We start from the raw sequence: 23,254 nt of genomic DNA, 5'->3' as shown, positions 1-23,254 counted from the left end.
TGTGATGCTCTTACGTGGGCTCACCCAGGCAAAGCAGTCCATGCAGACCAAATCATACACCTGCTCCCCTGGCAGCTTGCTGCCGGTGTACTACTCCTCTCATGAAAGGGCCATTTTACTGGGGAGAACTATTGGGTAGAACACTGTAGGTCTTCCTCATGAGTTGAGCAAACTCAACAAAGAGGGGCCCCACCATGCTCTCTGTTTAAGAATTTTTGCACTGCAATGCCCTCCTCTCATGGGAAGCCTTGCATGGACCCTAAGCAGACTGTGATGCTTCATGTGTCCGAGCCTAGCCACGTGTGCACACAGGGGGAATACCGGGTGTGGGGAAGTATTTTTTACTCGCTTTCAAAATTCCGTGGTGCGGCTGGAGTTGTACTGTATGCAACACTGATCTGCTGCCATTGGGATTCATGGGAGAGGGGAGCCCCAATTTCCAGTGACCCCAGGAAAGTGGGGTTGCCGTTTTGGGGCACAAGCAAGAGTGCACATGTCCACATGGCTGGATGGCTGGCAGGCAGCACACTTTGACAGCTACTTGGCAGCAGTCACAGGGAGAGCAGTTGCTGGGGTACCCGTTCTCATGGCTTTTCTGCAGAGAGAAACCTGACTCAATACAGAGCCCCCAATGGCCTGACACTCTCATGAGAGAGCTATACATGGAAGGGATTGTTTTGTCATCATGCATTATTGGCTATTCTGCCCGAAATGTCCCACAGATTGTTCTTTTCATTAGTTGTGAGGGGGTGTCCCCATGACCTTACACTCTCACGAGTGAGTGGTCTACTCGGGATCGGCATCCATCATTATCACAGAGGAGTCTTCCTTCTCAGATTTGGCAATGCTGTTTTTTCTTCCTAGCGCTTTTCATGTGTAAGCCTAGGGACCCCACAGGTACCCCCAAGGGGAAGGGGCTGGGCCCTCTTCCCCAACTTTTGTGTGCAAAAAATAGAAATTGGCTGTTCAAGAATCCCTGGTTGGGGTTGCTTTTAAACCCAACCCCAGGAACACCCCTCCACCCATATGTTCCCGTCATGATGCTGTAATGGGATGCCCTGCTTATGTTGCCACCTGGAGTGTTTGTGCTTGTGAACATACATCATTGTTGCTTCATTTTGGGGGAGTGAAGCACTTCATGCTGGTCCTGTCATCCCATCCCCTTTCCCTCTTGGTTGCCATGAGGGGAGAGCAAGGGACAGAGTGGGGAGAGGGAATGCCCCTGTGTGGTTTTGCCACTTGTGGGGCTGACAGTCTTGGGTTGGAACCAGTGTTCCCTCTAATAGGGGCTCCCAAATGTTGTTGACTACAAGTCCCAGAATCCCCAGCTGCAATGGCTTTTGCTTGGGGATTATGGAAGTTATAGTCAACATCTGGGAATCCCTGTTGGAGGGAACACTGGCTGGTATGTGGCCAGGCAACTGCACTGCTGCATCAGAGATAGGAGGGGCGGGACTAGAGCTCTGAGAGGCGGCAAGCAAGAAGTGCCGCAGGCATGGAGCGGGTGCAATCCTGGGTGGGTCTGTGCCGCCGTCTCTATAATTGTGGTTTCAAAAACCTCACGGAACCGTGGTTATGGTGGTGTCTGCATTCAGACATGACGCTTCTGCGGCCAAACCTCTGATCTCGGCGGTGAACCTTACTTCAAACCGAAAGTTCAAACTGGAGTTTGGCGAGGCGAACCGCAGGTCACTTTCACTGCAAAACTGTGGTTGCACAAATTGGGACATATTGGTGTTCCACCCTCTGCCCCATTTAACTCTGGATTCATGTTATATCTGAATTTGGCTGGTGTGTTCACACATAACTGTTTGTTTTTAGTGCTGCTTCCAATACTGAAAACCTTTCCTAGACTCAGAGCGTTCACACATGGTTTCCTTCTAAATGTATGCTGAGTTGCAACACTGGTGATGCAACGTCTGCTAGTTGAACATGTGAAGCTGCCTTACATTGAGTCAGAATATCAGTTTATCTAGTTTGGTACTGTCTACCCTAACTCAGTGGTGGCTCCCCTAGCATGCCACCCTCCTAGCATGTACCCTCCTCTCCTTCTTTGCTTTTTTTAAAAAAGGGAGGAGAGAGACAGGAGGGCATCTTGCCGGCATCCCAATAATTTGCTGCCTGAGACAACTGCCTCACCTTACCTCATGGAAGGGCTGCCAGAGGTATTCCCCAGCTAAGAGTTGACACCTGGAGGTACCAAGGGTTGAACTTTAAACTTTCTACATGTCCTCTTCCACTGAGCTACAGTCCATCTCCTGAATTCTCTAGGAATACTGTAACATTAGGTAGTCAGTAGTGAAGGAGATCAAGGACCCAGTGATTTCTGCTCACCAGATTGCTTTGTTATGGTTAGGATCAGATTTTGAGCCCCAGCACCATCTTGGAAAGTGCTGACAGAATGCTGGAGGTTCTTCCCAGCGCATTCTCCATAGAGCTCGCAAACCTTATAGGATGGCACTGCAGCTCAACAGGGCTTTCTCAACACAACCCCACTCCCCGCCAGCAAGTGCTGGGGAAAATGCAGCACTGTACAGGTGTGAGCATGGTGGGAAATGGCTATCACACTGAAGGTTTTTTGCCACAATGATCCTTAGTTGAAAAATAGTGAAGATCACTGTTCTGCATGATATTTATTAGCCTTCCAAAGTGTATTTTATATAGAGAAAATGGTGCTGGTGTTGGTAGGGAAACTAGAATGAATCACTTCTGTGAGGCATTTAGCTTCACACTGCATTTGCCGTGCTCTGCACTGTACTCCTATTCACACTGATTTGGGAGTAAGCCACATTGAACACAGTGCACCTTACTTCTGAGGTGTGTATATATGCATTGTGAGATTTCACAGTGGGAAAGTAGTACAGGAGTACATTCAGCACCATTTAGTCTTGCATCAAAGATACATACACGATGATTTCATCAAAAGAATACATTTGCATGGACTTTTGCAAGATTGAAGTCTTAACTGGAGCTCTTCAGTTGAATAGGTTTTCAGTCACTGGAAGCTGAGGTAGCAAGCCAACCCACAAAGAGCAAAGTGGGAACAAAGCAGTAAGAGGTTTAGCATTCCATGAATCCCAGCTTAGCACTTACAGTATTCTGCCATATTATTGTGCTATGGCTTGAGCATAGATTTCTTGCCATTTGGATTTGTGAACAGCTCATCTATGACGGATGCCTCAGAGATAAGTCTGTGTAATTTGACTTCAGTATTAAGGATCAGACTGCTAGGACCCTAGCAAAAAGAAAATGGAGTGCTGTTTCTGTGCTGTGACCCAGCAGCTGACTTCCAGATAGCAAACCATAGGGCATGGATGATGGGAAAGATGCTCCCTGTATTTCTTGAAGGATAAGCAACTTTGTCAGCAGTCAGTTTCACAGGGAATTTCAGGAACATATGCTCTGAATAATTAAAACCTCATTTGGACAAAAAAAATCATTTCTTTGATGTTGGAAAGGGACTAAAACTGGAAACACACACTTTTCCCTTTAAGTGTTAAGATAAACATATTCAGGAGCATGCAGCTGGTCAGAATTTGGAGTTCAGCTTGGCTGCCAGCCTGTCAGCCTGTGGAATGTGGAGCCATTTTCTCATCAAGATGAACTACAGAAGCCTTTGAGGTGTTTCACTCTCTCTTTCTGTAATTTTTTGTTTTGCGGTTGCATAACAAAGTATGTCCTTGAAGATTAGAGAGGCAGACAGTGTTCTAAGGAAATATGTCTCTGAAATATGTGATACAGTCCTCAGCTGATAAGATGCAGACTCTCAATAATGATTACTGACTTGGGTGGAATAGGCTATGCTGAGATCTCACTCTCTCTTTCTCTCAGAGCAAGAGTATAGCCCTCCATGGTTGTACAGAAAGGTCTGGAAATGTGTTGGGGATATCTGGTGAAATAACAGAAATCAGAGGGGCAAACATGCACACATGAATCTAGTTCTTCTAGTCAATCAAAAGATCTTTGAAAAAATGCCATAGAACGTGTGTGTAAAAAATGTAATGAATTTGTGCAATGGAGCTTTCCCCCAAGTTTTTAGCCCATGAACTCAAAATACATGTTTCTGAACTTTCAGTTATGTTCATTTATTTAGTGTCTACTATTCTTCAACCTAAACAACTTCAACTGAAACCACTATAAATATTACATTTGAGCTTTCAAACCATTTACCACATTGCCATCTTCTTCTATAACAAGAGATTTGGTGGTTACAAGCTTCTGCTAAATTTTTTTTCTTTTTTCTGAGCTCTGTCTTAAATACTACACAAATCTACTGATATTTCATTACAGTCACATTCCAGGGTTCAAAAGAGTGCTTATTTCCCCTATAGCTTATCATGCTATTTTTTTGCAAGATAAACAGTTTTCCCCATAAATAAGTAGCCAAGAGCTATTTTTGTGTGATTTACTATAATGCCCTTCTCACTCATTTGATACAGATGTGACAAAAATAAATGTCCACTAATTTAGGTATTCATGGCAGAACATTGCTGAAGGCATCTGATGACAAAAAGATAAAATGGAATTTAGAAATTCCAAAGTGCCCTTTTAAAATCAAGCTCTGTGGCACTCTGGGCTTGTTTGAATTGTGTTTATCACTGATAGTTTACATGCAGCTGAAATATTCACATATTGCTTGTCAGATATTTCATTTCACATTCACCTCTGATACATAAGTGGCCATATGGCATATAGTATAAGTTGGAAGAGAGTATATGACAAGTGCGATAAATATTTATATGCGACTTTTCAACAAATGTTCCCGAAGTGGTTTAGTATATGACAAATATGATAAATATTTATATGCCACTTTTCAACACATGTTCCCGGAGTGGTTTACATAGATATAAATAAATAAATTACTCCCTGCCCCCAAAAGGCTCACAGTCTAAAAAAGAAACTTAAGATAGACACTAGCACCAGCCATTGGAGGGATGCTGTGCTGGGGATGGATAGGGCCAGTTGTTCTCCCCCTGCTAAAGAAAAAGAATCGTCTTTAAAAAGGTGCCTCTTTGCTCAGCTAGCAAGGGACAAGCAAGAATGATACTGTTTTGAAAATAACATAAAACTTCTACAAATAATATGTTTTAACTGACTTCTTGGACAGCTACCAATGTACCCCATTGGTTCTGTTTTTCCTAAAACTGCCTGTGCTGAGGAAGATTTTGAGGTCTGGACAGGGTAGGACATGAGTTATTGGTTTGTGTGCAATATATGTAGAGGTGTGCATGGAACTGGGATGCCCAGTTTGGTTCAAATAGAACTGGACTTGAACCAAACCGGGCCTGGTTTGGTTCCATGCTGAACTGGTCCTAAAAATACCGGGGGGCGGCCAGTGTGGGGAGCAGGAGCCATTGGAGACTTTCCACATGGCCGCAGCAGCACCACCCAGAGGCTGCCGGACCAGGCGGTAAGTTTTCTTTTTAAAAAACTTTTGTTTTTTTAGAGAGTGTTGAACAAGGTGGGAACCCTTGTTCTCTCCGTACCCTGTCAATCTCTGCTTTAAGTCTGCTCTGATTGATAGTTTGATACTCTTAGGACACTTCCATCTTAGGGCACTTCCATCTGAGCCATTTTTGGAAGAGCGGTATATAAATCAAATAAATAAATAAATAAAAATCTTCTTTGTTCTCTCTGTTACTTCTTCTTCCTTCACCATGAGGTAGCTAGTACAGCATGCAGGCTTTGCTATCTAAGTGTGCAACTTTTAAAATGCCGCTTCCCGCCTCCGCTCCCAAGCGGTGGGTGGGGTGCGGGGTTGTGCACCCGGCCTGAGAAGCAGGCACGTCAGCGCCATCTTGGCCCCCTCCACGTCTGGCCAGTCAGGAGAGGGGGCAGGGGGGAGGAGCTAGTCTCCTCACAGGCAGTCTCTTTGCTACCAGGCCTTCACTTGTTTTATACCTTAAACAGTTGTGTCCAGATCTCCACTGCGAGCTCATCAAAATGGGTTTCTCAATAAGGGGTTAACTCAGTTTCTCCCATACAGGGACTGTATCGTCCATACTGGTCCAATGAGACTGAAGGGCCTTTCAGCTGACCAGAACAATTGTTTGTTGCTGTAGAAGTATATCCTAATCCACTACATTTTCACCCACTTAAAAGTTAGCAAAAATTATTCTACTATAATAATAATAATAATAATAATAATAATAAATAATTCAATTTCTATACCGCCCTTCCAAAAATGGCTCAGGGCGGTTTACAAAGAGAAATAACAAATAAGATGGCTCCCTGTCCCCAAAGGGCTCACATTCTAAAACGAAACATAAGATAGACACCAGCAACAGTCACTAGAAGTACTGTGCTGGGGGTGAATAGGGCCAGTTACTCTCCCCCTGCTAAATAAAGAGAATCACCACGGTAAAAGGTGCCTCTTTGCCCAGTTAGCAGGGGGGAGCATCCTCCATGAGAATAGAACATGGTAGACACTCTTCTTCACCTGTACCATTTGATTCCAGTTTTTGGAAAGGGTGGCATGACTGCGAAATTTGCAATTTTTGTATTAATGCTGACATACATTTGATACTCAGTGAAATTTTCCATAACTCTTACTGGAATTTCTGCTGCTTCTCCCTACAGAAAGACAGGTGTGGATAGAATATTGAACAATTCTATGTTCTTTGTATTATATATTTATATTTTTAGGTGATGGCAGAGGTGATATCTGCAAAGATGACTTTGACAATGATAACGTTCCAGATATTTTTGATGTGTGTCCTGAAAATGATGCCATTAGTGAAACTGATTTCAGAAAGTTCCAGATGGTCCCACTTGATCCTAAAGGAACAGCTCAGATTGACCCAAATTGGGTTATTCGTCATCAAGGCAAAGAACTGGTACAGACTGCCAATTCAGATCCTGGCATAGCTGTAGGTAAGTACTAAGGATAGTTAGAATTAATCTGCAGAGTCCTTTGAGTATAATACATGCAGAATTATAAACCATAAGCACAATCCAGATAACTAATTTAGCTATTCACATGAGCTTTTATATACAAAATGGCTCTATGGATATCCTGCTGTTATATTGTAGAATGCTGCTTTTGAAATTCACCTTAGTTTGTTGTGTGAGAGTGGGGGCTGCAGTTTAAGAAGTGCAAATCCAAAGCCCCACTGCATGGATAAATGGAACAGAACTGGTTGCATGGTTCTCTGGATTGTTACCTAAACTTTTATTATGGTTGTGACTGTGTGTGTTTTTCCCCCACTGGGCACATTTTTTCATCATTACCTTATGTGGGAGGGCAGTGATGTGGGAGTGCCTTATGTGGGAGGCCCTCCCATGTAACTTGGTGGCAGTGAGATGGTGTACTATGTGGAAGAGATGTGTACCCCCACTAGGATGGTAGACCTGTCATCTGCACTGGCAAAAGGAGGTTTTTATCCTTCATGGCCAAAGACCTGAATTAAAAATGAGAAGGCACATGCCCCTATCCCGCATTCCATGTATGCACCAATACATGCATGTTTTCTGAATGAACTCATTTTAAAGCAAGTATATTTATATGTATACTTTGTATAAGTATGAAGAATGCAGAAAGCCAAGAAATAAACATATGATAGATCCCAGGGCATGGTCTGAAGGCACATGATACACCTACTTGGCTGAAGCTAAGCAAATCTACATCAGAATGGGTGACCATCTGGAAATCCCATGTATGACACCAGTATGGAAGAAAGGCATAATATAAATGTAATATTCCACTGCGATACAGTGGGGAATAAGGAATGCACCAAACAGTGTAATGACAGATGCTTGCAGCTAAATGGACACTCTAGGCACTAAGTGAAGTAGGAAAATTTGCAACAGGCCTGCTGGTGCAGTTTTCAGGTACACAAGAAGAGAATAGCTTTTAAACATCAACATATCGAACAAGCTGCAACTTCTGAGAGAACTGAGCATCTACATTTTTCATTCTGTTTCAGGCTATGATGAGTTCAGTTCTGTTGACTTCAGTGGTACATTCTACGTTAACACAGACCGGGATGATGATTATGCTGGGTTTGTCTTTGGCTATCAGTCCAGCAGTCGCTTCTATGTCCTAATGTGGAAACAAGTTACTCAGACCTATTGGGAGGACAAACCCACCAGAGCTTATGGTTACTCAGGGGTATCACTTAAAGTAGTGAACTCTACAACTGGCACTGGTGAACATTTGAGAAATGCCCTTTGGCATACAGGAAATACTCCTGGACAGGTAACTTCCTGAGCTGGTGATAGTGAATACAATATTTTAATTTATTTTTGCTTGTTTTGCATGATCGCAATCAACCAATTACAGTGTGTGTGACTGATGATTCAGAGTTTGGTGCTGTGCAGAGAATGTTAGCTTCAGCTCTAGGAATCCCAGGCTCCAGTCCCGACATACTGTTTCTCCCCTTCCAGATTTTGTGTGCCACGACTGCGCCACATAAGAGATTCTGTGCTATTCTGATGGGGACAAAAGCCTGTGTTGCATTACATGGGCCCTTTTTGATTGAAAGTCATGACTATCATCACAAACAGGCAGTGGCTGTCTTATAGTAAGTGAGGAGAGATGGGTTTCCAGAGAAGAAAGCAGAACTCTCAGCCAGGGCTGCTCAGCTTTGGCTCTCCTGTACATGTTGGCCTACAACCCCGATAAACCCTGTCTATGCGCCACTGTGGCTGGGGATTATGGGAGTTGTAGTCCAGAAACAGCTGGAGGGCCGAAGTTGAGCAGCCCTGCTCTAAGCATAAGAATTCGGGCTTATTACTTTGATGTTAATGGGATTGTTGCTTGGACCTTACATACTCACTTGATGCTGTTGTGGAACTACGGCTTGGTCACAAGAGTACTTGATTTGTGAGTGTGGGCCCTAGATCTGAACCTGTCATGTCCAGTTAAGGGATGCCATGTAACTTCAAAATGACCAAGTGCTTCAAAATGACCAAGAATGAAACCCAGGCATCGATCATGAAGCCGGCTTCATTATCCGTGGCTCCCAGGCTTTCAAGTGAGTTCCAAGTAGCATCACTAAAACAACCAAAGTTCTGGAAAACAGGGACAGGTTTAGCTCCCCCCACCTCATGGTGTCTCTGAGGACAACCACCCATTACTTGGTTCCATGTAAGTGAATTGCAGCCATCTGCTCTTCTGGGGGAAAAGGAAAGCACTGCATTTGGGAACACTTTTGCGATGGGAGCCAAACATGAGTTTCATAATCCACCCTGAGTAGCTCTCTGCAGAGAGGGCCTCCTTGTGCAGGGCACGCAAAGTGCAGCCTCCCAATATATTCCTCTGCCTTGGTCCTCCGTCCGTCAGTGCTGCATTTAGCTGGTAAATAATAAAAGCATGAGAGTGGACATCTCATACTTTGGGTGCACCAAAACAAATACCCGAACATTTTAAACTTTTTGTCTATTCATCTAAAGAAATGAGTCTAGAAATCCGATCACTTCCAATTATTGCAGCAAATCACTCTTGACATATTCTTTTTAATTTAAGGATTTTTGTTGTTCTCACCACAGGTGCGAACCTTGTGGCACGATCCCAAGAACATCGGCTGGAAAGATTACACTGCCTACAGGTGGCATTTGATCCACAGGCCTAAAACAGGATTAATAAAGTATGACATTTCCTGTAATATATAGCATTTTTCTTTTTCCATCTGATCAAAAAATGAAGTTTTACTGAGTACTTTGTATTGTAAGCAAATTCCAGCGCTGGCATTTCATTGATGGTAGCCTATCTTCTTGTCCTGGACAATTTGGGAGAAATCTGAACAGTTTACCTTTCCCTAGCTTTCCATCTCTTCAGATGTGTTCAATTTCCTTTGAATGGCTCATATAAACAAATTGATTTTTAGATAAAACTTAATACCTCAAAGTCTTGGAAAGGGGCTGTTTTTGTTTTGATAATGCAAAGTTGAAAATAGAGAGCTGAGAAAACAAAGCTTAAAAGAATATTGAGAGGGATATCCCGCCACCCACCCTTATTCTGAGAAAATTCTAAAAACATTAATTGCAGCAGAGGAGGCTCTAAGTGCTTCCTTAGACTTGGGATGTCTGAGCATTCCATCTGGAAGTCAATCTTAACTGAGAAACAAACAACACAAGTGCTCACACAATTATTCACGCACATTATTTCAATAAAATCCATATATTTTTAAAACACTGATTCATACACCATGTTTTTCCCATCATGGGATGAGCAAAATGACAACATTCCCATGCAAATGTGGCATTGTGTGAGTATGATGTAGGTTGGCGTTGAAATTTCAAAAAAGTGAAATTCGAAGCAGATTTTGGAGTTCCTTCCAAGGAGAAACATCTGAGAATTTTCAAGGGAAGCCAAACAACTTTCTATAAGACAAATGAAATTTCTCATGGGATTTCTGCCCTTTTTAGTATGGTGTGGACATGGCAACTGCACCACAGCAATCCTAGTAATTAACATTTTCTGAAACCAAAGCTTTTTCCTTGGAATCATTGATACATGCAGTTCTATTGCCTGAATCATTCCTGCATGAGAATACTGTAATTGGAACAATCTGTGATGAGAAAAATAGTTGATCAGTGTTTAATGTAGCTAATCAAGAATGGACAATTTTCACAGCATTCAAATTAGTCTGTAGCACTAAAAAGATACTAAGGTCATTCACGCGACTGAAATCTCTGGTGGCTAGGGAGGACTGGGGGGAAGGCAGGAGTATACCTACGTCCCCCCACCCGAACTTCAGGAACCCCATGCCGTGCCACTGCAAATACAATTGCCACTGCAGCGAGCGGTGTGGCATGCTGGAGGCCCAGGAAATGCTGCCTGGCCACCAGAATTAGCACAATGCACCGCGAGAGGAGCATGATGCATTGGGGGATTTCTGCTCAAGCCAGGCCCAAGCAGACACACAACCAGATCCCCAGTAGAAGGATGCACTTGCACCCTTCTGCCTAGGTAATAGCCATGTGAAAATTCCTGGGCTACCCGGTGGGGCAGTGCCGGGATTAGTCACGAGTAGCCCTACCCTGGTTGGGCTGCACAAGCCTGGGTAGGGCTGCTCATAGGCACAGCCCCACAGGCTGACATGCTGTGCAAGGGTTGTATGTACTCAAGTTACACAGACACAAAAATTGTGCAAATGGTGTTATGCAAGCATAAGCCCAGTATTTCTAATGGGCTGACTTTTCTTGAACAATTTTTGCAGTTATACAATTTGTGCAACTTGCACGCATCCCATGTTAATGGGCTGACGTACTCTTGCACAGTTTGTCTGCCAGTAACTAGTTTATTGTGATACAGGCTGTTGTATTTCAGCAGCTTAGCTGTCCCCCTGCCAACTGAGCAAGGAGGCACCGTTTTAAGGTGGTGATTATCTTTGTTGAGCAGGGGAGAGCAACTGGCCCTATCCATCCCCAGCACAGCATCCCTCCAGTGGCTGTTGCTGGTGTCTCTTATGTTTCTTTTTTAGATTGTGAGCCCTTTAGGGACTGGGAGCCATTTTATGTATATCTGTGCAAACAGCTTTGGGAACTTTTGTTGAAAAGCGTTATATAAATATTCATTGTATTCGTATTTATAAGCAACAGCCTTCTTCATCATCTGATACTGACCAACATTCTGACTATCTTCTGCGCTGCAGACTAGCAGTGTTTGGCTGGTTGTGCAGGGCGAAGGATTTTCACCTATTTTCCCTGACCTCAGAAGCACTCCCTGCAACCTGGAAATGGTTCCCTATTGACTGTGCTGGGGCTTCATTAGTTAGGATGTCAGCCACTATTTATTTATGTTCCCATTACAATATGCCATTTAGCCTCCACAGCATTCTGTAACTTTTCAAGTATAGATAACTTTGCCCTGTAGTTGGCAAGACTCAGTAAGATGGAACAAGAGGAAGTTGTTGCTCAGGAAAAAGTCAAGTTTGAGCAAACCTATAAGGTTAATTCAAGCATTCAGGAAATAGCACATGATGTAGGCCTTCATGGAGTATACCACTTTATTATTTGTTTGATTGATTGATTGATTGATTGATAGATATACCGCCCTTCCAAAAAATGGCTCAAGGTAGCTTTAGATTGCAGGTAGAGAACCATGAGCTTGAATGTACCCTCGAATAAAAAAGTTCCACGTGCCTGTTAGGTTTACATTGCAAAGAGTTTTTTACATGGGGAGGGTGAGGGTGGTGTCAAACATATAATTCCCCTACTTAGTCTGAAATGGTATAATCCAGGGAGGGCTGTACTATATGTTGTTTTTGCATATTTGAAATGGATCTAGTGGAAGATTCCAAAACTTTTGAAGTACTTGCAGGGCTCATCTAGATGTTATGCCATGAATCACAGGTGATATTCCAGTATCAGTGGTAGTAAACAATGACAACCAGGCATGCATTTTGTGTTTTAGAGATCTTTAAACCCTTATATTGCTAGAAGCAATCATCCAATCCTGGTGGTGTTCAGTACTCTCTCCCGAATTGCTAGCTATTGAAGACCAGATAGTAGGCAAATTGGCTGACTCAATAAGGCTATAGCATTTCTGGATAAGTATATAGCCATATAATGGTTATCCTCCTAGCCCCTCCTGACTGTGTATTTGTTCTAAGATATGGAAGAGGAATCTGAACTGGTCTTAAGATCAAGTATATTGGCCATTTACCTAGAACACCATAAACTGTAAGAATATAGAAGGATGCATCACTCCATTGCTCCAGTTGTTGTTGTAGCCTGGCCCTTCATAGATGTAGCCCTGACCACCACTCTCCACCGCACAATGCTGGTCAGGCTTCCATCTGCTCACAGCATAGCTGAAAGAAGGACTAGCCTAGACTTGCCAGACCAGAACCTTTAAACTCATAAAATTTGATAATTAATGTGACTTTGTGCTCTAATTTAAATGCAAGAACAACCATTTTTAGGACTCAGATGCACACCAGATGCGTTCTGATGTGCATCCAATCCCCATGAGTCACACACCCAGTATGTACAATACAGACAAGAAAATCAGTCATGCTTATGCCCTGTTGAAATTAATGAAACCCACAACGGACTTCTCTGGACTGGTGTAATGGACTGTCCTGGTAGCATCAGTCTGCCCTCTGGCAGGAGCAGAATATATTGCTTTGAGGTTTTCCCATGTTAAATCAGCCCTACGGTTCTGCTTTCCCATGTTCCAAGAACATCGGAACATGGAGCAGAGAAAGCACTACAACAAACACCGATAATCCTGGTCTCCAGGATGATTCAATTCCAGCCTGAAAGAAAAATACGTAACCCATTTTTAACTGCAGAAGCCACCCACTAACTCTCTAAGGTAAAGAACAGTTTCCTTAAAGCAGGCTGATCTGTAATGGAATACTTAGCACATTTAGCTGAAGCACTTAGTAACATCTGCTGTCAGCGATCATATGATGTACAATGTGCCCCGAGACTTTGGAGTGGTGTTTCCTATTGATATGCATGACCCCTCTTCAAGTTTTCTGTACATTCTGGTGAGAAATGGCAACATTAGCCAAATTTTAACTATCTTTATTGGTGGAGTAACAAGGCTCAGGTGATAATATATCTAGATCTCCAATCTAATAAGATTGGGTAGAGATGCCTGAGTCTAATCCACATCTAATGCTGGACAGTCCTTTCCAGCACAAACGCCCACCCTACCAGACTTGACTGGACTTAAAACCTTGGGAAATCCTTTGCAGATGGTGTTCATAAAATGACTTGTTCATAAAATGCAACACCAGAACATATTCAGGGAGAAAAAGGCTGTGGCTGCTGGCCAAGCTGGTTCATGTAAGCCAGGAATGGAAGAGTAGACCATGTGTTAAAAGTCATGTGTCCTGGAAACTTGTGTGAGAATGCGACATGGTATTTTTCTTAAAAGGACTCTTCTTATAGCTAAGAAGCTGAAGTATCATTTCAAGCACTGTATTCTTTCTTCACAGGGTTTTAGTATATGAAGGGAAGCAGGTCATGGCAGATTCTGGACCAATCTATGACAAGACCTATGCTGGAGGGCGGTTAGGTCTTTTTGTCTTCTCACAAGAGATGGTATACTTCTCTGACCTCAAGTATGAATGCAGAGGTAAATTGATGTGTAAAATTAGAATTTGGTTTGTGCTCCAAATGTTTCAGCATTATAGAGATATACATGAATGGCTCATGCAGGGGCTGGTGGGGTGGGGAGTGGTTCCCTTAAGGAGCTGGTAGAGGGTTCCTGACCTGCTCCTCCCTGCCCCGCTGCTTTTCCAGGCGTGGTGCATGGACCCCAACTGGCCATGTGGGGCTGCGGCACTGTTCCCTGCAACCTCCTGGTGACATTGGCACTCACATGTGTGAATCAGCATGCAGAGCTAGAATAATATATAAAATTGCACTTAACATCTGTAATGAGCTTGCTGTTGTTTTATATGAACAAACCATAGTTAAAATTAAGCACAGTTCCCCAGTTCAGATGACACATGGAGCTTTGGTTAATTTAAAATTGAAAGCTTTGATAGCACATGGAGCTGTGGTTAGTCAAAAATGAAAAGCAGAAGCTTTTGATCTCTTCCCTCCATGTGCAGAGGAGGAGGAGAGGAACAGAGGAGCATGTGTGCTGTTGGGCTTGTTCACACAGAGGGAAAGTATTCCCATTTCATCTAAAATGGGCCAATACATGTTAGGTTAACTTACATCACCGGATTGTTGTAAGGATAGTAGCAGATGGAAAGGCGTGTTGCAAATGTAGGGCTGCCTATGTACGTAGTCAAGAAACTGCAGTTGGTACAGAATGTGGCAACCAGGTTGGTCTCTGGTTCATCTTGGAGAGTTCATATTACTCCTGTGTTGAGAGCTATACTGGCCACCGCTAGGTTTCTGGCCGCTGATAAGCACTCTAACCACTAAGTTAGCATAGCGTAGCGGTTAGAGTGTTGGACTAGGACCAGGAAGACCCGAGTTTGAATCCCCATTCAACCATGAAACTCACTGGGTGACTCTGGGTTAGTTATGTATCTCTCAGCTTAACCTACCTCACGGTTGTTGTGAGGATAAAAATAACTTGGAGGAAGAGCGGGATATAAATGAAATAAATAAATAAAACCTATAAAGCCCTAAATGGATTAGGCCCTGGGTATTTAAGAGAATGTCTTCTTCATCATGAGCCACTTCACCCATTGAGATCATCTGGGGAGGTTAGTCTCCAGTTGCCACCAGCTTGTCTGTTTGGCTACACAGGGACGGGCCTTCTCTCTTGTTGCCCCAAGCTTGTGGAATGCGCTCCCTACTGAAATAGAAGCCTTCCCATCTCTGACAACTTTTAAAAAGCACTTGAAGACTTATCTATTCATCCAAGCTTTTGGTGACTCTGGTTTTAAATTGTTTTAAGGTTTTTATTTTCTGTGTTTTAACCTGTTTTATGTCACCCTAACTGCCCAGAGACAAAAGTTTAAGGCGGTGTACATATTTGATAGATAGATAGATGCGGTAAATTACAGCCCACTAGCACATGTGGACTTATATCTGATTTTCAGAATATGTTTTATTGTGGCTGCATTCTCATGACCAAAACAATCACGGTTAAAGAGTTAACTGTGATCAACCAGCCCTATGTAGTCCTACAGAGTATGTCATGAGAACCAAGTATTTCTAGGCAATCTCACTTAAATTACTGTAGTTAACCAGCATTTAATTAGGATAGCTAACCAGGATCAGATCCTGGTTAGTGATCCTGGTTAAATGCTGGTTAGCCACTGCAATTTAACCAGGATAGCCCAGAAATTCCAGGTTCTCACAACATGCTCTGCAGGAGTACATGAGGCTGACTGATTGCGATTAACTCTTTTACTGCTAGTTGTGAGAATGCAACTTGTATTCTGATAGTTTGTGGATTTTATTAGCCTCTTTGAGTCTCGTTTTGGAGAGAAAGATGGTATAAAACCATTCTAAAAATAAGTATAATATGCCAAAACACAAATAACTTTTTAGAATTGTTTCATATTTCCTGTACTACATTCCAGTTGATGCAACCATATTAACCAAATCCTCCTCTCTCTTGCAGATATGTGAGTTAAAGCTGCTACATAACTAGCAAAGTACTGTAGATGCCATTCAAACTAGACACCTCTGTACATCCTGGTACTCCAGATTCCTCACTCTATTTTCAACTCCCCCTCTGGCATGTTCCCTGATCTTGTACCTCCCTGCTGTCAGAAGGGACTCCTCCAGTTCTACACCCAAGTGCCTTCTATGAGCTTGGCTTGACAGGGCCCAAATGTGAGCATCAAAACTACCAGAAGCAAAAGCAGATTGATGTGTAGAGTGAACACTTGGCTGACACATTTTCCCCTTTGTTTGTTTTAAAATGACGTTTACATATAATGTGTAAAAGTGTAATTACTTAATGTATTTATATAGATAGATGTAGATATGATATAAAGTGCTGGGGGGTGGGAATCTTACATCGTGAAGCAAAAACATGGTTGGAAATAAGACCACTTCTTAAGCCCACATTACGTGCACAGATCAGGGTGGGGTAACACAAAATCTGAAATATCAACTTCAGCAAATTTAAGAGGGACCAATTGCTAAATATCTACCCTACTCATTAAGAAGCCATGGGAACCAAGGCAGAGGCTAAATTGATGATTAAATACCTCAAAATGCTAATGGATTTCTAACGTATTTTCAGATGTGCCATATGCTTGAAATTCTAAATTTAAAACAATATCTTTCTTGTAATAATAAATACTGGGATTTTAGCAGACTTCATTACAAATTGAACCACCGCTTAACATCTTGTGTGACAACACAGAAGAAATATTCAGATTTTATATTCGTTTCCATTCTACTGGAGTAAATTCGGAATTATTTTCATTAAGGGATACATGTAAGAATGTTATTTTGGAACTGTTCATCCAATGCATGCAAATATCACTGAATCTAATCCAGTTTAGGATTGCCCCATGAACAGGAGTTGATGGAAGTTCTATGTCGTACTTGCAGCTCAAGTACTTTTGTGTGGGGAAAAAGCCATGTCAATTACTCCAATTTGTTTTTCCCAATAATTCCTCCACAAGGAATTATTCCAAAAGCACTCCTGAGGAAACCAGCATTGCATGAAGTCCAGCCAGAGTATTCAGTCCCAATACACTCTTCCACTTTACGTTTATTAATAGGACTCCTGTTGGGTAAATGAAAAATAGTTTGTAAATGTCCATAACAGCCTTCACCTTTGCGGATGCCCCTTTTATATAAAGGATTCCACTTGTCCAATGGCTGCTTTCAATTTGCATTCCCTCTTGTGTCTCATATACACAACTAGTGCTTGGCCACTGTGTTTAGACAGTTCCTCTTCATCATTACATGGGTGTTCAGTGGGAAATGCATGGTGGACAAGCCTCAAACTCATTGGTTGCATACAATATGTATGGGAATCTGTATTGACTTCAAGAAGATATGGGAATCCATTGGTATGGGAATCTGTATTGACTTTAGGAAGATACTCAGTGGTGAGAATTCCATTTACAATGCCAATCAAAGCATTTCCATGACTTAACAGCCATTTCTGAAGAGCTGTCTGGTTGTGTGTGAGGCTTTCATTAAAATAGTTACTGATTGTGTGAATTATTTTCTCAACACTGCTGCAGCAAGCACTTTGACACCCAAACCTTGATCTGGGTTTTTGATCAGGTGGCAGTTCTATCGCTAACAAAGTCTAGTAACATGCTATGGTTCCCATTATAAGGATATTGATGCTATTTATTATTATGTGCAGCTACATTTTCCAGTAATTTATTTGAAAGCAGGCCATAGAGAGTACAATATTAGCAATGGGACTCCTCAGAGGACGTAGCTACAGAATGTTGTTAATGATACAACCTGAAGATATGAATACTCTTGGCTATTTGTGTGATTAAGAGTAATTTTAAATGCCCAGAATTGTCAAATAATTAAGTAACCATTGAACCCTTCCTTATAAGTGGAAGCTTAATATATACTGTTGCCCACAATTTTTGTCTGACGTAGGACTTTTAAAGCAAATTGTGCTGAAGGTATTTCAGCTTTTATTCTAACCAGATACAACAGTTATTCGGTTATACAGTAATATGCAAATATTTAACACTTTTTTGTTTTTAAGTTGAATGAGCATTGCCCATGAGGTATACATGTTGGTGTCATTTTATTCATGGATGAGGTTTACTAAGACAAGAATAAAGTCATCTTAATCCTGACTGAGTCCTGTGTACAACTCTGCTACACACATGGGCCTTGATCCATCAGGGATCAAGGGCTGTGCATGTGCAGCTGAATAAAAGAAGCTATCTCACTGCCTAGAGATACACATATCAGGTTTTATATAAATATGATAGATAAATAAATAAAATCCTGCCAATCAACCGCTTGACAAGCAAGGTTGGGACAGAATGCTCCCCCCTCCCAAAGAACTGCTAGGTGGGAAGTCCGCTTCCCCCCCCCCCCGCCCTCTTTTTTAATTACTTTATGTTTGCACAGCCCTGGCTGCTCAGTTGGGTTGGGAAATTGCTTGCAAGATTCCCAGTCCAGCCAGGTATACACACTTAGAAGCTCTTAACAGGACTGAAGGAATTTATGCACGTATGAGTGGCCCCATCCAAGGTAACAGACAGATGGTCTTTAGGCTTGCAAAGAGATGCATACCCAGATCTGTCCTTGTCCTTCCACCAAAGCAAATAAGGCTCTGTGTGTGCATCCAAGCTGCTGTACCTACAGTCAGCCACTGGATCGGGGTGACAATGTCTTGCCTTTTTTTTGAGGATATAGTGAGCCAAATGTCAGTTCAGCTGTTTTCAAAAACAACTTTTAAATAGATCTTGCTGTTATATACCTTTATAAAGAATCCACAATTTCTGGCTTTGTTGCACAATACTTAGTTTTGTCATAGAAAAAAATTCTTAAAAGTCCACTTTATGAGGTTTGTTTTATATTTCTTGGGGTATCTTTACAATTCATATGTTTTAGTGTTTTAGCCCCAAGTCCCAGAGGGATGTAGTGAGGGAAATGTTATTCATGTCATAGTGTTTGTTTATCCTTCAGCTAATAAAAAAAAAAAAGACATCAGTGCTGGGACTAAGATGTTAATATTTAGATTGTACCATATTTGCCTATACTGTGTAAATTATTTAAGATTGTTTCCTTTTTCTTTGTGTGACCGTGTGTGTATGAGAGACAGCACGTGAGAGAGAATGCAAGAGACCCACAAGACTTACAGTTTGATTTGCCAAAGATTGTAAATAGCTATTTATTTGTTTGCACGAACAGAATTTCACCATTTAATGTCTCTCATTTATTCAAATTATCTTTTAAAAAAACATTTAACAATACACAATAAACTGTAAAAGGTTTTGTTGAAAGTGCTCTCTTTACTTGTGTATAGATTTTTTTAAATTTAATATCTCAAATTTCTCAGTTATTAAAACCAAACATTTATTTATTATTACATTTTTATTGCACCCTTTCCCTTAGGAACTCAGGGCAGCATTCATGCCCCCTTCTTTTTATCCTCGCAACAACCCTGTAAGCTAAGTTTGTTAGATATCCTGAATTAATAGGATGGAATTCAATTTAAGCCTCTTCTGTTATCAATGTGGAATAGCTGAAGCTACACTCATTTTGAGGGGGCTTGTGTTTGAATGCACTCCCCCCCCTCCCCTACAATCAAGAGGAAAGTAACTTTTGTTTCTTGTAAACCTTAGTGCTATGCATGGATGTCTGCACTGTACGTGGGGCAGTGTTTCAGAACCTTAGCTCTATGAATTTTCTATATGACAAAGGTGGCTATATTATCAACACTGAAAAAATGCTGCAGAAATGAGAACAGCTATAAAAATTCATATAGCCAGGGCCCACAATCCAGGGCACTACAGTGTAAGCGCTAATGGTAAGACATACCATTAGAAAATCATCACATTTTTGTAAAAAAAAAAAAAAGAAAGGGGGGGGGGCTTACACTCTGGCACTCTATGTTGGATAGCCTACGGTTGCTACCACTTTCTGTAGCAGAACATACATCACAAATGTAGATTTTTTAAAAAAATTACCATAAGTATATGTTGAAAGTAGGGATGTGCCGAAACGAGATTTGGCATCCAAATCGCAGCACAATCCCTTTAAAAATGAGGGATTTAAAAAACCTGAAACTTGAAAAATTGTGTTTTAATCCCTTTAAAACACAATCCCTTTAAAACTCCTCCCCTTTACACGAAGGAGAGCAGGTCCATCCCTGCTCCTCCTCTACCCGCCACCATTGCTGTACTCGCGGCACTTCCCCCATCTTGCAGCAGGCGCCAACAGCGCTCTCCCCCAGCTGCCCCCCTGTGGCGCCAGCACACACATCACCTTTGTGCATGTGCGGCATCCATTTGTGTGTTCAGAAGTGCCGTGCTCTTCTCCATGTTAAAGGGGAGATGTCAATCATGTTTTGAGCACATCCCTAGTTGAAAGGGTAGGAGACTCCATGTAGCTGTCTCCTCTTTAATCTGTTTCATTACAACACTTATATGTGTTATGTCTGGTAGTATACTGTTATGCATCTAGCAAGCCGAATATCAGGAAATACTTCCTTTCTTGCCAAATACAATATGCCACTGTGGGCAGGGTATAAACATTGGAATTAGTCACTCTTCTGTGTACCATGCGAGGAATAATTTCTCTGGAGAGGGCATGTTTTGTATGCAGTGTGCCACAACTGAGAGAACCTAATCATTATTACCCATCTAATTCCAGTGGTGGGGGAGATAAGGATGAGGGCCTGTAATGATGAATAGAAAGTTCAGTCAGTCTCATGTGATAGACAGCAGTCCTTCAGGTACACAGATCCCAAGCCATGTGGGGATTTAAAGGCAATAGCTAGCTTGTGGATAGTGTCAGAAATGACCGGCAGCATAGCTTTTTGAGCACTGGTGAGATGTGTCCTGTGTAGCTGCATTTCAAACTAACTTGATATTTTTTAGAAGTCTTCAAAGGCACCCCACATATTAAGCATTACAGTAATCTGATATTGAGAGTACCATGTTGAATGCAGCTTTGTACACTTTGGGCGGGGGGGAGTTCATACAAGGTTATTGGTTAATAACAGTCACATCAGGACAGTGACAGGAGGTGCCGTTCATACAGCCAACGGCACTATTCAGCTTTGCTCCTGATGATTCACAGTTACTGTGCATTATGTGCAAAGGTAGCACTTTGGTGCAGTGCTCAAAATGGCTTAACTTTAGGCACGTCCTGCTGCAGTAAAGCCACCCACCTGGGAAAGCTCCTGGCATACCAGCCGTAGCTGATGGAAGGTGTGTTACATGTTTGGCCATCCAGTTTGGCCATCCAGTAATATAATATCCAGTAATGATAATGCAAGATCTGCTGTATCAGCCCTCCCATAATGAGAACTTGGGTCCTTTAGGGGATAGTGCAGATCTGTTCAAGGCAGACTGAATACTGTTATAGACACCTTGACCATGGCATGGATTTTTTCAGCCCAGGAATGAAAGTGAAAACAATTGCCTCCAAAGTAATCAAACGTGTTAATCTTTACATCTTTTTGACTTAAATCCATAAGCTATTTAGGATGTAATCCTGTGTTTCAGGCTCCAGGAAATACCTGTGACTGAGACACTCATAAGCTTGAGGCCCTGGATACTGTCAGGCACATGTCCAAGACTGCCAGGAACCATGGAGCTACATTCGATCCTGGATAATGCTGTAGCTGTATTTTTTGGGAAATGTCCATGTCCTCAAGCTGAAAGCCTAATTTGAGTGCGTCAGTTACAGGTTTTGCTGGTGCCATCACATCACTTTTGAAAACAGGGAGGTAGGGAGATGCTCTGTTATCAAGAGTGTGATGGGACCTAGAGGACTCTCTAATTCAAATGGGTAATCACAAATAATGTTAATACCAAGTGTCCAGCAGATATCCTCAAAATAAGCCATATACAGTAACTCCACACATTCAGAATCAGACATGACAGCAAAAAGAGTGTCTTCCTGTTACTAGTCACAATATATGGGTTTACATTTTGGACCCAAACTGCTGTCATATGTTACATCTTTCTAAAGTTTTATTTTATGGAAAGAATTTCTCTGAATAAATGCTACTTTTCCTTGCATACCATCACAAGAAAGTAATACTCAGTTCACACACATATTGACTTCTGAGCCAGAAATGTCCCCATTATTATCGAGTTTTATTGATGCAAGCTTAACATCAACAGTCAGACATTTTGAAAATTTGGTCCATGTGAGCATGGAAAGGGTTTTTAAGCAATGCATGCTACCAATATTCTGTTCTTTTTCTTAGAATATTTCAGAACTGCTTTCACAATGAAAAGTTTTAAAAGCAAGTTTGGCAGGAGGTACTACTGGTATCTTCCAACAATTATGGATGTCCCTTATATAATGGTTTTATCTAAATTAGCAGCCAGATAATTATGACATAAAATGACAGGTCTTTTTAATTCCTATAGCAGGTAATACATTCATAATGGCTGGCCCTCAACTCCAGAGCTGCTAAATAGATTCTGTGATTTTTGTGGGGCTATTTAATGTTGGCTAATTTATTTAGATCAAAGCAACCTCCAGCTTTCAGGGGGTCCATGCCCTCCATGGATCCGAAGAGAATAACGCTGCTACCACCACATGAAAGCTATGGGCACAGTGATACTCTCAGGAATCAGGAGTGGGCTCTTCTGAGGGTTCTGGGTCCTCTCAGCAGCTGCCCAGTGATGCTGATGGCCATAATTTAAAAGGCCTGTGACTTTCCACATTAAGAAAAAGGTTGCATCCTGAATTTTGAAATTCTACAGGAATGCTCTCCCAGCTAGTCAGTTCCTCAAACGATTAAGACCAGTCCTGCTAGATCAGGCCCAAGACCTATCCAGGCCAGCATCCTGTTTCACACAGTGTCCCATCAGATGCCTCTGATAAGCCCACAGGCAAGTGGTGAGGGCATGCACTCTTGCTTGCTGTTGCTCCCCTCCAACTGGTATTTAGAGGCATCTTGCCTCTGAGACTGGGAGCCACTGATAGACCTGTCCTCCATGAGTTTGTCTAAGCCCCCCTTTAAAGCCTAGTAGCCATCATCACATCCTGTGACAGAGAATTCATAGATTAATTATGCACTGTGTGAAAAAGTACTTCCTTGTCTTGGTCCTGAATTTCCTGGCCTTCAGTTTCATGGGATGGTGTTGTGAAAGAGGGAGAAAGATTTATCTCTGTCTACTCCCTCTACTCCATGATCATTTTATACAACTCTATCATGTCTCCCTGTAGTCACCTTTTTTCCAAACAAAAG

The 23,254-nt window shown here is 42.1% G+C and overlaps 1 protein-coding gene across 1 annotated transcript in view; it reads left to right on the top strand.

Moving 5' to 3' along the window:
* Positions 1-19,316, top strand: part of THBS2 (thrombospondin 2) — a 59,065-nt gene extending 39,749 nt beyond the window's left edge. Inside the window, exons 17-21 of the mRNA XM_053297232.1 lie at positions 6,646-6,873; positions 7,926-8,197; positions 9,490-9,587; positions 13,896-14,035; positions 15,992-19,316. Coding sequence (XP_053153207.1) covers positions 6,646-6,873; positions 7,926-8,197; positions 9,490-9,587; positions 13,896-14,035; positions 15,992-15,999 — 746 coding nt within the window. The 3' untranslated portion in view covers positions 16,000-19,316. The remainder of the gene's footprint in view (positions 1-6,645; positions 6,874-7,925; positions 8,198-9,489; positions 9,588-13,895; positions 14,036-15,991) is intronic.
* Positions 19,317-23,254: the final 3,938 nt, after the last annotated feature.

The sequence above is a fragment of the Hemicordylus capensis genome, chromosome 1 (assembly GCF_027244095.1).
Source record: "Hemicordylus capensis ecotype Gifberg chromosome 1, rHemCap1.1.pri, whole genome shotgun sequence".
In the NCBI taxonomy this organism is placed as follows: domain Eukaryota; kingdom Metazoa; phylum Chordata; class Lepidosauria; order Squamata; family Cordylidae; genus Hemicordylus; species Hemicordylus capensis.
Note: the sequence above shows the minus strand (reverse complement) of the source record. Positions and strands in the feature narration are given on the sequence as shown.